The sequence below is a fragment of the Pelophylax lessonae genome (assembly GCF_965119305.1).
Source record: "Pelophylax lessonae genome assembly, chromosome: 3".
Taxonomy (NCBI): Eukaryota; Metazoa; Chordata; class Amphibia; order Anura; family Ranidae; genus Pelophylax; species Pelophylax lessonae.
The window spans coordinates 598,185,852-598,202,024 of NC_138770.1; the positions used below are offsets into that span (position 1 = coordinate 598,185,852).

Below are 16,173 nucleotides of genomic sequence, written 5' to 3' on the forward strand. Positions count from 1 at the left end.
ACGTTACTTGCTGTGATGCTGATGTCTGCAGTCTTCATGTTTTGTATCTCACCATGTGCCCTATTTTGTTGCTGTTGTTTTAGACATAAATAACTGCAGTAAAAATTCTTGCCACAATGGAGGTACTTGTCGGGACTTGGTTAATGATTTCTACTGTGAATGCAAGAATGGGTGGAAAGGAAAGACCTGCCACTCCCGTAAGTGTGTGTGTGTTTGTAACTGGAGATAAAAACGTTGGTGTGTTTAGTGCTCATCCTGATAACCATATTCTGGTTCTTGCAGAGGACAGCCAGTGCGATGAGAATACCTGCAACAATGGGGGCACCTGCTACGACCAGGGGGATACATTTAAGTGCATGTGTTCTCCTGGATGGGAAGGCACCACTTGTAATATTGGTAAGTGTCTATAGTTAGGGCTTCCTGATTAGATTAGATTTTTTTTTTTTTTTTCATTTAATTGGGTGTTACTTTTTAATTCATATTACCCCCGATTTTTCTAGTAAATATCTTAAAGTAACTGTTAAAAAAAATAATGATAATCCCACCTTTCAGCACTTGGCATCTCAGCGACCAGGAATGAGTGCTGTCATATGGGGGAGGTTGCTTACCTTTGTGCAAGTTTTGACTTTCTAAAAGTCAAAGCTCACACCGAAATTTTGGGGGACTGAATGAATCCCTGGATTAGACGGTGGGCAAGTAAAACGCTAGGCTTACACTAGCGGCAGTGCATAAAGTGGAACTTCACTGCATCTGAGCACTGAGAACTAAAATTGCCTTGAAAAACACCACCTAGCATTTCTGGCTATGGCCATATTGCGTAAGGGCAGATAATTCATGTAGCATTTACTTCCTGGAATCTACCTGTCCTTCTCTCAGGCACATAGGCAGGAGCAGGTGCTTAGCTGAGAAAACCCCCTCCTCCTCACCTAAGAACTCCTGGGATGTAGGACTTAACGTGCCTAGGCATGGAAACCAATAAGTAACTGAAGAAATCGAAAAAAAGAATAATAAAGTAAATCTGTACCTTCCCATCTATTTACTAATGTTAGCAGCTTAAGGATTAAAAATAGTGTTGATTAAAGTTCTGCTTTAACTACCCCCCCCCCCCCCCCTCGCCAAAAAAAAGCCTGTGTTTTGCCATCCCCTCATTTGCAAGTGTAATTGAGCACTTAGAGCCATCCTTCCTAGGTGAGTAGCAAAAAAAAAAAAAAAAATTTGGCCTTGTAAATTTAGATTTTCCTGTGCAAGACTTATAGTTGGGAAATTTCCACTAGTCCTCCCCACCCAAAACTGAATTGGATTAAAACCCTTTTTCCTGCAGCAGTGGCCGTTCATACATTATATATATATATATATATATATATATATATATATATATATATATATATATATATATATATATATATATATACTTTGTTTCTTAAGATATTGATAGTGGTTCCCTAAGTTATGTAAGTGCATCCTTGAGTTACATTATATTAAATGCATGCACTTCATTACAGCAGTACTATGTAGAGAATAGAACTGGGCTGTTTTCTTTGTCTGTCTGTCCTGTTCCCTTCTCAGTTCTTACACTTTCTTTATACTGTTTTCCTCGTAGCAAGAAACAGCAGCTGTTTGCCAAGTCCTTGCTTCAACGGTGGAACTTGCGTTGTCCGCGGGGACTCTTTCACTTGCGTCTGCAAAGAAGGCTGGGAAGGTCCAACATGCTTTCAGAGTAAGTCTGCGTACTGAGCTGTTGCTGGAAGGGGGAGAGCAGTCCACAGCTAGAAAATTAGCTCATCCTGCCCACCCCCCTGTACCTTTTTTAAATTGAAAGCAGAAGTGGGAAGCATTTGATATGGACTTCAGCATCACCTGAATCATGTTTTGCTATAACATTAAGTAACAGAGACTGAACCTGGGCATGAGAAAGTTTCGGATGAGATAACCAGAGACAGATGTTGCCCCTATGTTTTCCTGCATTCTCAGCCAACAGCACGCCTGCTTCCCCTCACTTTTATCCAGTCTGCCCCCTTCCTTTTATACAAGGGGTCTTCCTGCGTTTGCAGTTTTATGTATGCAGTTTGATCTTACAATCCACAGGCCCTATATCATTTTAATTTGTGCTTCTGATTTGTGTTTGCAGATACCAACGACTGCAACCCACATCCATGGTAAGTAAAACAACCCCCCCCCCCCCCCCACCACAAATACCATTAAGATATTGCCATGTCATTATGCATCTTCATGATAATTGAAGTTGATGAGTCTCGGTTATGCAGGTCTTTACTTAAAAGGAACTTGTCAGGACAGAAATATAAGCACTTCAGATGCTGACCTACAACTGTGTCTTCATCCTTCCTTCACTGATTAAGACTGTGTACATACAGAGTATCCCAACACTTGATTGGCTGGTCAGTGACGTACATAGTAATTTAAATAAACTTAGTGACACCCGTAGAGCTTGCACACTCAAAAAATAAGTCCACATGGTTACCTTCCATACTTTGCTTTAAAAAGTTCCCTTTTAAAGGCCAAGTACAGCCGAAAATGATATTTTGGATTTATGTGGGTGCAAGCAGGTGCTAGCATCAGACATACAATCTCAGCACTTGGTTTCCCAGCTTAGTCATGTATGTATGTGTTTTTTTTTTTTTTTTTTCTGTACAGAGTAAAGCCACCACTTTGGAATAAAAAAAAAATCTGGGGCTAAATTGAGTAGAGATGCATCGGCTTAATAGGGTGTCTTCAAATATTTTATCCCTGAGGCCAGAGGACACATTAAGTATTGAAATTCAAAATCCTGAATGGAATGGAAGGAATTCTAGAACAGTCTAGGGCCTCATTCCAGTTTGATGTGCCCAAACAAGTGGACTGGGGTCCCATTGATTGGATTTGTAATGGTGGCAGGATAGGAGGGATAGAACCTGTGATACAGAATTTCCATTGTGATGTCCAAGAAACCACCCTCCAATGTCCATGGGGTAAAAACTGTTTTGAATGGACTAATACTTTAATACATTTACACAATCGCCTGACAATAGAACCCTGCATTTTCAGATTTCAGCAGTTAGTTGGACAGAAGGGATTCTGTTGCTATAGGTTACTAGGGATGACTCGCTATAGGTTACTAGGGATGACTCGTGTATAATTTACTAAGTACTCATTTAAAGGTTGTGTGTGTTTTTTTTTTTTTCTTTTCTTTTCTTTTCTTTTCTTTTTCTTTTTTTTAAGAAAATGGTACAGATTTTAATGTAAGAGCTGCAGTGCGTTTTTTAAAGCAGAAGTAAATCCATCAAGTTTCAAAAAAGTTACATATGCGGCACGTTATGGGAATGTAACTCACATTGGTTGTGCTCCTAACCAAACTGTCAAACTAACAAGTGGCTGCTGTCATAACTGATCACATGTGCAGCATCATGTCAGTTGAAGATTAAACCGAGGCCAAGATGGCACCTTCCTTGGCTGAAAATGCTAGGAGGGTTTACTTCCACTTTAAAGATGTATTCAAATGCTCTGTGCAGAACCTTCATTCTTGCTGTTGGCATTAGTTATAGTATTTTAATTTGTGGATGTGTAATAACTGTAATTTTATAGCCAGACAAGCATGGACTGCTATACAGGCAGCCTAACAATTTTTGTAAAGAGTGCCAATTATCTTGTCACATTCTTGAATTATTTCACGTTCCGAACACAATATTTGTGTCTGCCTAAAAGGAAAAATGTAGGTTGCAGTTTAATATCATGTAACTGTTTTGGTTTTTAAATGTTTATTGTTTAACAGATATTAAATGGTTTGTTTTTTCCCCAGCTACAACAGTGGAACATGTGTCGATGGGGACAACTGGTATCGATGCGAATGTGCACCCGGATTTGCTGGTCCAGACTGTAGAATTAGTAAGTATTACTGTTCCGTATCAGAAAAGTTTGTTGCTGATGGTGAAAATGTTGGGTTAATGGGAGGCTGCCAGCTATTATTGTGTTAACACGCACTGGTCTCACTAGGTTTTTAGGTTGAAGACCATCTTGATTAGCTCTTCCCGGGAACCAGGGCTGTTGGAACCTGGAGGGGAAAGGCTCTGTTGTATGAATTTCTAGTTCATGGAATTGATTCGTCTACTGTGTTAGGGGGAGACAGTTCCTCATAAAATAAGATTAGGCGTCCATCTATATAAGGTGACATCTAAATTGACCATTACCAGCCAGGTGTCCATAGGCAACACCTCTAAATGTTTCCAGGCTTCTTCTGCTGGGTCAGATATTGTTGGGGCCTGTGTCAATGGGCTCATTTTTGACTGCATTCGTTTGAGACGCTTAGATTCTGATTTTTAAAGACAGTTGGTCTAATGTGTGAAAGTTAAAAGAAAAAGATTTTGTCGTCTATGGCAGCCTATGAAATTATTTTCCTTTTTGAGGTTTCTCGTCTGAGTTAGACAATAAAAAAAAAAGCTGACTTGTTGCGCTGAGCCCTACAGACAGTTCTCAGCAAGGCTCACTCCTACATGAAGTGCTGTGTCATAAATATTGTATAATCCATTTTGATTTTAGTGTTTGCTTCTGTGGGTTTTGGTAAAAAAAAATGACAATTATTCCTGTCTGCTATATAAAACCAGGTCATTAAATCACGGCAATAGATTTTGTGTAATTATACCTTGGGAAGATCTAAACTGTAATTTCCGTCTAAAGTAGTATTCTCCCAGTCCCTTCATTTGGAAATGGTGTTCTGTCATAAATCTTAACCATGTAGATTTCACACCAGATTCCATGTAGAAAGCCATACTAGTGATAATACAGCTGGAAACCTTTCACACACACACTCATGAATAGGCCTGCTTGGATTTGGCTGGCATCCAAGTGGGGTCTAGCTGGCATATAGATGTCTCCATCGCTCCTCCTCACAGCTTAGATGTGAAAGGCTGAGGGCTGCATGCTCACTGCTTACAAGAATGGAAGTTTTTCTGTGTTTAAGAGCGAGATTGGGCTTCCACGGGAAAGTTGGTGAAAGTTTGAGGATGGGGGCCATCGCTCGGAGTAAAGTTAATTTCCCTAGAATAAATTGATTCGTATCTTTTTGCATCTATACATGGTATGGTCTATGCATGAACATGGTAGCTACAGTATATATTGTGTACAAACCATGAAAATTAATTGTTAAAACTCTTATAACCATGATGCGCTGTAACTGGTTATGACAGAAGTATTGTAGTTACAGGACCCTGTGGCCCCTTTTAGCTCCATCTTAAAAGGAATCCCCACCATTCCAAAACGGTTACGTACACATCAGACTGATTGCTTTTGGAATAATCTTTTTTTCAGCCTATGAACACATTCTCTTCATGCTGTAATGAAAAATTTTCATTTTGTGAAGGCAGTCTGAATAAATATCATTCTGCATATGTTTACCAGCGGTCACATATAGCTTTTTTCATAAGGAGTGCGAGGAGTGAAGCGAGGTAACCTCAATCAATCACTCTGCAGAATGGTTTCAAAAAATAATTTCTTTTCCTGTCAATATTTTCTGGTAGAAATAATCGTTCTAGAGTTGATAAATATTTCATACACAAGGAAGTTGATTTCGATTGACAGGGAAGATGCGATCATAAGTTATCAATTGCATCTGTCTCCACCATGTAGTTTTAAGACCTGATCAATTGAAATAGATTTGTATTCCTGAGCACAGTATCTGTATAATGCCACTAGGTGCAAAGTGATCAAAAATGTTCTGTCCTGGCTAATTGATTTCAGGCCGATCAGGAAGGAAGTTATGGCTATTCGATTTTTTGCATATTTGATCATTTTAATTATTCAGATAAAAAAATCGAGTGTATGGCCACCAGACGTCAGATCAGTACAAGCTGAATCGGGGTTGGCTACTATAAATACTGCACTGACACCCTTTATTGAATAAGGTTAAGTCTTTGTGACCAGCTTGGCAGGAGCTCTGCCTTGTTGATAGGACAAGTTGGATTTTTGCTGCAAAAACTACTAAATGGTTCTTTTATACATGTGTGTATTGATATTTTCTAGATAATCAGGATTATAGGGCAACACAATAGATGGATTTTTTATTTTTTTTTTATATTTGCAAAGGCTTTTGAAGTATGCACTGTGCCCCTGAAATGTGAAATGGTGTGTTGATATTTGATTTATAGTCTTCCATCAGATAATGTTAAACAGATGTGCATTATGTTACCCCATGGCAATAAGTACTATCTTAGCTCTGCTTGCTGGACACTTCAAAAACCTGTGCATCTAAAATGAAACCAGATAAGTAATCATTTGAGATTGACTTGAGAATTGCAGTGCTCTCGTGTTGTCCTAAATGTGAGCTTCTGAAGAAACATGGAATATTTGAACCTAGTCTAGTGACTGGTGTATTAAAAATAAGCTATAGGAAAGGTTTCTTATTGCCCATACAACCAGTCAGCTTCCTGTAGTCTGCGGCTAAAACTGAAAAGATGACTCTTGAGTGCTATGGACAACAAGAACGTTTCCTTGTTTAAATGTGTTTTATATAGGTTTAGGTCCTAAATGTCAAATGTGTATTCTGTTCCTGGTGTTCTCTATCATATTGCCTTCTACCTGTTACAAAGGTTACTTATTGTAGATGACAGCATGACCACATGACATTGAACACAAATTAAGGCAATGTGATACTGAACTAGGCTTCTTTTCCAGCATGCTTGTCTAATAAGTGGCTGATGGCCAGTGGCAGCTGGATAGAGTTTGGCTTTTCCCTAAGTTTAATGGCCTCATGAAAGGAAAATGTTTTGAAATTCTGAATTTGATTAGACATTACATTTACCATTGTGTTTTTGTCTTCTTTTACTTAGATATTAATGAGTGCCAGTCCTCACCGTGCACTTATGGAGCGACGTGTGTAGATGAAATTAACAGCTACCGTTGCATCTGTCCACCTGGCCGTAGTGGTCCAAAGTGTCAAGAAGGTACTGCCAGCTGCAACCGGTCATTAAAGTGTTTATAGCAGCTGTTCAAATTCTGTGTTCATTCTAAAGTGAATGTATAGTCCTGAAACAGTTGAACCATTTACTCTGACCTTCAGATAGTTGATACCTGGTAGTCTAAATATTGGCTTGACCTGAAAAATGGCTGTTCGTGCCTTTTTAAAGTAGAACTGTAGGCTTAACCTTTTTTTTCCCCATTTTGTATAGCGTAAGGGAGGGTTATAACCCCTGTCAGATTTTTTTTTTTTGCTATCTGTGTCCCATTTTGGAGATTTCCCTTCACTTCCTGTCCCATAGCCAAATTGGAAGTGAAAGTAAATCCCTGCAAATTAAGGGAATCACTTGGGATCCCCCAAGTCACCACAACTGTCACAATTGGAAGATTTCCCCTATATTACTTTTCTGGGGACAGCCCAAAATTTGGAATTTTCTTTTACTTTCAATGATGATGCTAAACAGGACAAATAGAGCGGGTGAAATTCTAATCCATCTCCACTCTATCCAAAAATAACATTTTTCTGCCTTTTAGTAATACTAGAACATAAATCTGTCAACTTGGACAAGCTACTTGGGCAACTTGGTTCACTTTAGAGTGATTTCCTCATTTCTTTGTGACTCCAGGCAGGAAGTTAAAGGAAATCTCTTCAGTGGTACACGTAGCAAAAATAACATGGTAGGGTGTTTTTGTTTTTTTTTTTTTTTCTAACCCATCCCTACCACATATAAATTTTAAACGGTTTGGCTCTACATACTTAAAATACTTCAGGAAAGCTGGCTAAAAGTGTTACAAATCCTTGTACATCCTGCTCTTTAGACTAGACTAGCATTTACAAGCTCAAGCCTGTTTTCTGTTTTATCAGCCCCCTGCTTTAGTCTATCCTTTTTGTCCTGGGATTACATTGGCAAATCCTGGTCCACCAAGGTTTATGGCTAAATTTTTTTTTTTTTTTTTTTTTTTTTTTTTTTTCTTAACATGGTTGTAAACCCTTACATATACCCAGTAAAGTGACTGGCCTCAGATGAAATAAATATTCCTACATAAGTGTTCCTGTTTATACTTGTTCAATAATCGTTACCCTACGTCCAGTTTATACCTGTTCGATAGTCGTTCCCCTACATCCATTCAAAGTGCAGAATTTACACAGGATCTCTCTGCTCTGAAAAGCAGGGGGTGGAGAGCTGACGTTTCATCAGTGAGGAGAGCTCTGAAAGCTGATTGGAGGGAAGGGCTATCCCCCTTCATACAACACATAGCAGCAGAGCTGAGACTGTCAGTCACAAACTGTGCCCTCCCCTGTCACCATTTTTCTCTGTCAGGAAAACTTATCAGAAGTGATTCATGCTGATAGCAGGGAAACAAAGCAGAAGAGAGAAATGACACTTAGTGATCTGGATTATGACAAGTACACACTATAGAGGGATATGCTTTGTTTATATTTCATGTCTGAGGTTTACAACCACTTTAAGCACCATTATTCTGTAATCATTGTCCTATACCCGCAGGGTTTACCTGAGAGTGACACTGAAACTTCTTGTCCCAGAACATATCTGCTAGTCCTTGATATGAAGGTCTAATCTCACACTTCTGTTTGTGCAGTTACAGGAAAGGCTTGTCTAATTAATGGGCATGCTACGCCAGATGGAGCCAAATGGGATGATGACTGCAATGCCTGTCAATGTCTCAATGGAAAGGTTGCCTGCTCCAAGGTAAGCTCCTTATTTTAATGTTGTCATACAGCGTGAAAAGCAAGATCCTTGAAAGCCTAACGAGTTTCGAGCACAGTCTAAAATGATTAAGTGTTTTGCTTTCAAATTCAGCCACTGTACAGAAAAGGGCTGTCATCACCGTTGAAGGACAGGATGCGTACAGGATGATAAGGCAGCACACGTCCTGCCCTGTACACACTTCTGATTGTACAGGAACAGTATGCCATCTCCTATGCTGTACCTGACTTTCCATGCAAGCTGTTCCAATATTTTACTGTGTGACAGAACACCATGTGAATTCACTAGTGGGCTGTGTATATTTACAGGCTCACCTACTAAAGCAAACTGCAGCTATCTGTAGCAACCAATCCACCATGCACAGATTTGACATACCTGGCTGCTTAAGGTTACTGCACTCGTCATTGCTTTTACTAGACTAATTGAATGCCATTACCCGTGGCAATGTTCTTTTAGAGATTTCAACAGTAAAAAGTAAAAAAAAAATTTTTATTTCAGTTGTTGCTTGAACGTTTACAATTTTGAAATGAAAATGCAAGCTCAAGTTTAATATCTTCATCCACAATGTATCTTTCAGCACAAGGAAATTTTGAAAGAAACAATAGCAGGAGCTTAGAAGAAGTTATTATGGTTTAGAAAGTTTAGTTTTGTAATGCAGAGATTTTCCTGCTCTCAGCGAACTTCCTGCTAGTAATGCGTTACAGGTAGCCCCTCCTCAGCTTGGCTGATGACAGCACAGAACAAAGGTTGGCGCTCAGCTGTAGCCACTGTAAATACGTTGCCAAATATCTCAAGTTGTAGCAGACATTTGCACAGACTTTCGTGTTTATAAGCAACTTTTAAATAGAAGCCAACCTATATTATAGCATTGCATATTATGAACACAATTAAATGTCTAGGACTGTCTCTTGACAGTAGAAAAGAATGAGGATGCATAGTGGGCATTCAGTTATAGACCTTTGTTTCATTTGTAGGTGTGGTGTGGCCCGCAGCACTGTGACTTAAACCATAAAAGTCGCAATGAATGCCCTCCTGGACAGTCTTGTGTTCCCATTAAAGACGACCACTGCTTCGTTCCTCCCTGCACTGGAGCGGGTGAATGCTGGCCATCCAATCAGCCCCCGTTGAAGACAAAATGTAACACGAACGCCAGTTATCAAGACAACAGTTGCGCAAACATCACTTTCACCTTCAACAAAGAGATGATGTCACCGGTGAGTGAAGATGGACTTGATGCTTTTGAAGTAGTACTGTTTGTTTTAATCTAGTTAGATAAGCTAGTTTGTATTTAGCTTCATACTTAAGCCAGCCATTCACGGATCGAAATTCAGGTGGTTCCTGCTGAACCGGGCGAATATCAATCCATGCAAGGGCAGGCTGATTGCATGGAAGTCGGTCTATTGATCAACTTCCGTATAACCAGCCAGGTTTTTTTCATTCATATTAAAAAAGAATAGCGCACACATGCAAAAGAAATGACTATCCAATATGAAGACAATCAAGCCCACCACTGCGTCAAAGTACCAGATTGTCAGTGGTTCCTACAGTATCCATAAAGGATGAATCCAGCCTCTTTAACCCTTGGAGACACACTCCTTGCTGGGAGAGATGTGCTAATGCACTACAAGGGACTCCTCCTATATCTACTTGATAGTGGACACTGATAGAGTACAGGTGTGTGGGGGGGGGGATTGCTCAACCTCAGAAGTCTGGTCAGACCGAATACATAATAAAGCAAAAAGTTGGGGGAGCAAACCCTGAACATGTATTTCTAAAGCTGGTGCAGCTATGAACCAAGTGACATGCGTATTAAAATTCAATCACTGCCAGTGGCTATAGCTGCTGGCAGTGATCATTGCATTCTGGCAGCTAGGAAACCTCCTGCCCCCCTGGGTGAAGGAAAGAAAATCTCATAATGCCTGCCTTAGTTTAAGTTGGCCTGGTCAGATATTGTATAGAGATCAGACCTGTATGAGGCATGCATGAAATGTCAATTGAGCATGCAGGCTACAGAGTGCTCCAAAAACTTGATGATTCTGATTGAGATATTGTGATGGGATCTTGTGACAGTTTTTTTTTTTTTCTCGAGCTTTCCATAGGTCATCTATTCATTGCCTTAGAGTCCAAACATTTGATTTTTTTTTTTTATATGTCCATGCAGCATGAGTGAGACTCCATGGTAGGCAAACAAAGCTTAAAACGTTGGCAGGTCAGAGCTTACCACTGGAGCCCCCAAAAGACCAAATACAGCCCAGTAAATTCAATACCAATGTTTGGGCCGACTCACGTTTTTTTTTTTTTTTTTTATCCTTCTTCGTTGTGAAAATGAAGACAAATTCTAAGCTCCACTTGCTTCTATGTCACATAGCAGGATTTAAAAAAAAAATAGGTCAAGAAGCCAGTGGCCAGTTTTGTGCAGAATTAGTTTTTGTTGGTGGATGAAGCCTGCACAGCTTCTGATTGCTTGCCTCTTTTCTTTGCATTAAATAAATGAAGCCCAAAGGTATATCCGCTATGTATATCAGGTATTTCTGATGCAAGGGTAGTATTGTTTTGAGGCTGAGTTTTGAAAAATAAAACCTAATTTGCCTTTTTGTGTGATTAGGGTCTCACTACAGAGAGCATTTGCAATGAACTGAGGAATCTGAACATCTTGAAGAATGCTTCAGCTGAATATTCCATCTACATCACCTGCGAGCCATCTCCTTTAGCAAACAATGAGATCCACGTGACCATAGTAAGTACAGTTCACACAGTGGGGAAAAAGTGTGTACATACCATAAGCTGGAAATATAAACCTTTTATTGGTTCCTGGACAGTTGCTTCCATGATTTTGTTTTTTGAACTCTGTACAGAATAAAAATCAGGACATAGAGGGGGATTCATCCAACCAAACTAATTCTAATACTGTAGCACTCAAAGGAGGGTCTTACAGGCTTTTTTTATTTCCAAGTAGTTTTTAAGTAAATTTAGTAAAGTGATAGTCTATATAGACAGCAGGGTATTTTACATTTCAAGCTGTAAAAGATTGCATGGGACGCTTTCCTAAGGATAAAATGTGCAGTTATTCAAAATCCATGTACAACGGGTTCTGATAGATGGCGCCAGTATTGGGAGTGTGTGGATGATCTGAATGGTGTAGGTATGGATACAGTGGAATGGTAGATAAGAGAATGGATAGTAAAGCGTTTATATTCAAATTTTGTTTTGCTTTCAGTCTGCTGATGAAAACAGAGATGGCCGGAATCCTGTTCAAGAAATCATTGAAAAAATAATTGACCTTGTGAGCAAACAAGATGGAAATAACACTTTCATCGCATCAGTGGCAGAAGTTAGAGTACAGACACAGAACAAGAACCGAACAGGTGAGCTTTGTAGCCTTTACAAGCATAACATTTTTCTGTTTTGGAGCGAGTGGGTATAACACATGACACGCGATGTGATAGGCTTTAGACACAAACAATAAACACCTGTATGTCAGAGAGATGGGTCGGATGTGGAGGAAAAGCTGTAGTTGGCATGGCAAGTTGCAGATCAAACAGAGGCCAAGATGGCAGCTTCCTTAGCTGAAAAGCATAGGAAGGTTTAGTTTCGCATTAAGTATCAGTGTAGCACGTAACTTAATTGTAGCACAAGGGTATACAAATATAGATAAGTTATTAGTATTTGCAAAGTTTGGCACTATATAAAGCTACATGCAAGTGAAGGAAAGCATTATTGTTGTAACTATACTGTAAAGTCCTGAAGGTATCCCAGTTAGTGGTATCCCCTGTAGTGGGGGAGTGAGAGATGAACGGTGTATCAAACTACCAATCTATGATGCCATATCGGTTGTTGACTTGGTATATATGACCCAGGGCTAGCCTGAGACATTGTGCTGCCTGGGTCCAAGATTGAAATGCTGCACTCCCCCCCACCAAAAAAAAAAATCACACCCATCAAAGGGCGTGAGCAGGAGAAGGCGAGCCAGGCACTAGGCCAGCAGCATCTACTCCTCCAGTTCCACCCAATAGAAATGCATGCTGCGCCTGAACATCAGCTGTTGGCGGAGCCGGTGGGAAAGGGATCTTTGCTCTCTTCCATGGGTAACCCGCCCCAGGGGTACACAAACCTGAGCATCCTTATGTGTGCTCGGGTGTTTAGACTGTGTGTGAGCACCCTCGTGCCCGGCAACGGAGTATGGGAGGGCAGCAGGGCGTCCTTTTTACAGGGCAGTGGAGTGGCCCGGGGGGGGGGGGGCAATTGTCACACACAACTGCTAGAAATAAATCTTCGGTGTCATTTTGCTGCCCCTCTCAAAGTTCTGCCTGGGTCCAATGGACCCAGCGGGACCCATGGTAGGGCTGGCCTTGATGTGACCATTAATCCTAATTACGGTTTCTCTGCCTTTTTCAGATTTTCTTGTACCCTTACTGAGCTCCATTCTGACTGTGGCCTGGATTTGTTGTCTGGTAACAGCTTTTTACTGGTGTATCAGGAAACGGAGAAAGCACACCAGCCAAAGCCACGCGGCCTCTGAGGACAACACCACAAACAATGTGCGGGAACAGCTCAACCAGATCAAAAACCCTATTGAAAAACATGCAGCAAACAGCGTCCCAATTAAAGACTACGAAAACAAAAATTCCAAAATTGCAAAAATAAGGACACACAACTCAGAAGTGGAGGAAGACGACATGGACAAACACCAGCAGAAAAGCAGATATGTCAAGCAGCCAGCCTACACGCTGGTAGACAGAGATGAAAAGCCACCTATTAGCACTCCCACAAAACAACCAAACTGGACAAATAAACAGGACAACAGAGACTTAGAAACAGCACAGAGTTTAAACCGGATGGAGTACATTGTATAGCGGACGGAGGCGCTGCCATGCAGAGCTGGTGTTTGCTGTTAAGGGCTCGGGAGTCTCTAGTTCTTAAACTGTTGTGTAATATTTGAGTCTGAGGCTATTATTTACTTAGAATCCCTATGTTAATTTAAGTTTTGACAAGCTGGCTTACACTGGCAAAGATAGTTGCTGTGGTTGGCTGGAATGCCAAGTGCTGCATTTCACATCTATGCAAAACTAGTCGAAAGTGCCCTAATGTAAATTCAGCCACAGTTAAAACCTCAATGGAGACCCTCCAGAAGATGACTGCATTGCCTTTCCAGTTTGCTAGCTCTTCGTTATTTTTTTTTTTTTTTTTCTCCTCCATTTTCAACAGGTGACCACAATTATTCAGTCTTTAGAATAATTCCTTTTATTTATATTTATTATGTATATTTTTTTATTTTGTATATTTGTTTTTATAGCCATTTACAACTAGTTCTGTATTTGAAAGTGCCTTTGTAGCTCAGAACCACAGCAACTATCATAAAAATTTATTATTTATTTTTTTTTATTGTATTTTGTGTTTGGGACGGGGGAGGGGCGGGCAAAACTGTCAGCTGTTGCTGGTAAAATGAAGAATTGTCATGTAGACATTTTTTGTATAGACCTGTAAATAATTCCTTTTTTTATTAATCACTGTGTATATTTGATTTATTAACTTAATAATCAAGAGCCTTAAATATCATTCCTTTTTATTTATATGTATTTGTTTAGAGTTGAAGGTTTTTGATAGCTTTGTAAGCTTGTGGCTTCATTTCTTTTTTTTTTTTTTTTTGTTTTTTTTGTTTTTTTAATTCTTTTCTTGTTACATGTTAACTGTATGCCAAAATTTACGGTGTTCAAGAATAGTTTTATTTTTTAAAAAAAGAGAAAATAGGAGGGGCGCACTTGCCTTGATGCTGTTTTTTGTACAATGTTAAACAACTTTATATAGTATCACTTAAAAAAAATCTTTTTGTAAATTCAACCTGAAACCGTTTTCAGAGGTAGAGTTTAGAACAACAAGTTTAGAACTTTGCTGCTTTGGCTTTGATATAAAAAAAATCAAAAATTAAAAAAAATATATATATCGCTGTGACTGGCAGGTATTCTGCTACAAGGCAGTTCAAGGGAACATGTTGAGCTATTTCATGTACAAGAATTGTGAGAGTGCATGTAAAAAAAAAAAAAATTAAAAAAGTCAATTAGTGTGAAGTTCACTCCGCAATCTTGTTTTTGTAAAATCTGATTATTTTATAGAATATATTATTTTTCTTTCTTCACCTTGGAAATGTAGTAAAGGACCACTTTGTAGATATGTTGTTTTTTTTTTCTTTTTTTTTTTTTTTTTCTTTTTAATCTACTGATACTAGGAAGTATACGGTTAAGCTAGTTATTAAATACTTGAACAGTAGAAGTCCAGAGACCACTGTTGGCTGTTTTTTTTTTTTTCTTCATTTTCACTCTGCCTGCCTTTAGACCAAGGCATCAAAACAAAAACTTTTTTTTTTTAACTTTAAGGGACAATTCCACTAACAGCCCATTGATGGAATGAGATTGATACTCGCCTCGGTGCCACCAAGTAGACCAATCTTCCCAGTTTTAATTTCTGGGCCACACGTTTCTGAAAGCCCTCTGCCTTCTCTGTCAGTTCTCGGAAATCTCACACTCAACCAGAGACTTGTTGGGGAAACTGCAACTCCAATGGGACATTAAAGGGACTATAGTTCCTGACTCCCCAATACTTGATCCGGTTCTACCTACTGCTTCTAAGTGGACTAATCCTTTAAGTCATTGCAGAGGACTGCCATAATATAGGTGTCTCAGTATTCATCTGACAAAAGGTACTCCAAGTTGCAACAAAAAACAAAGCATCAACAAGTACAACAGTTGTATAGGTGACTGCAACAGATATCTATGTGCCTGCACTTTAGAGAGTTTTACCACCAAGCAGCAGATTTTTTTTTTTTTTGCCACCAGACAAAAATGTGTGCAAATGTTTCTCACAAAGTGTTTGGCTGTCTCAACTATTGTGCCTGGAAGGCAATTACAAACCACTGAGGAAAAAGAGTTTATCATTTGGTATGCTTTGGGCTACACAAGAGATTTTCTAATCTCAAATAAAAAAAAATAAATAAAACTTGAAAGCAATCTGTACTGCTACAAGGTTTAGGTGATTGCTGAGGTTAGCCTTACAAGTCGTCTTTTTTTTTTTTTTTTTTTTTTTTTTGTTTATATAGTGGTTTACCTGATGAGTAAAAGAGGAGAAATGATCACCCACTGTGATGTAACAACTTCTTCCATTTAGGTCAGTGGAAGAGATGAGAGGACATTATCAGTGATGAGATTTTTGCAATTGTGAAGGACCAGTTGCAGTTGCCAAGTTCTCACATAGCTGTTGCATTATCTCAATTAAGGAAACCCGTCATGAGAAAATTGAAGGCCATTGCTGGCCCCTCCTGAAAGTACTAGATGCCTGGCAGTCATGGTGACCCACTTGCTTCAGTTCTGAGTCACTGGCCTGAACAAGTATGCAGATAAGGATGTCCACCTTGAGGCTCCAGTACTTTACTGACCAAGTACAGATGAGGCAGAGTCAGCCAATCAACTTCTTTTTAGGATATCGGCATCAGTAGCCTAAGTATTTATTT

At 39.4% G+C, this 16,173-nt stretch overlaps 1 protein-coding gene and 1 long non-coding RNA gene across 2 annotated transcripts in view; one reads left to right on the forward strand and one right to left on the reverse strand.

Annotated features, from left to right (window-relative positions):
* Positions 1-14,149, forward strand: part of JAG1 (jagged canonical Notch ligand 1) — an 87,481-nt gene extending 73,332 nt beyond the window's left edge. The window contains exons 16-26 of the mRNA XM_082252319.1: positions 84-197; positions 283-396; positions 1,601-1,717; positions 2,129-2,156; positions 3,794-3,879; positions 6,816-6,929; positions 8,545-8,654; positions 9,647-9,886; positions 11,278-11,409; positions 11,890-12,037; positions 13,068-14,149. Of these exons, the coding sequence (XP_082108445.1) occupies positions 84-197; positions 283-396; positions 1,601-1,717; positions 2,129-2,156; positions 3,794-3,879; positions 6,816-6,929; positions 8,545-8,654; positions 9,647-9,886; positions 11,278-11,409; positions 11,890-12,037; positions 13,068-13,525 (1,661 nt within the window). The 3' untranslated portion in view covers positions 13,526-14,149. The remainder of the gene's footprint in view (positions 1-83; positions 198-282; positions 397-1,600; positions 1,718-2,128; positions 2,157-3,793; positions 3,880-6,815; positions 6,930-8,544; positions 8,655-9,646; positions 9,887-11,277; positions 11,410-11,889; positions 12,038-13,067) is intronic.
* A 148-nt stretch (positions 14,150-14,297) lies between these two features.
* On the reverse strand, positions 14,298-15,320 carry LOC309551648. Its single transcript, XR_014225104.1, has 2 exons — positions 14,887-15,320; positions 14,298-14,855 (listed from the first exon to the last, which is right to left on the reverse strand). It is a non-coding gene; the product is annotated as an uncharacterized lncRNA (long non-coding RNA).
* Positions 15,321-16,173: the final 853 nt, after the last annotated feature.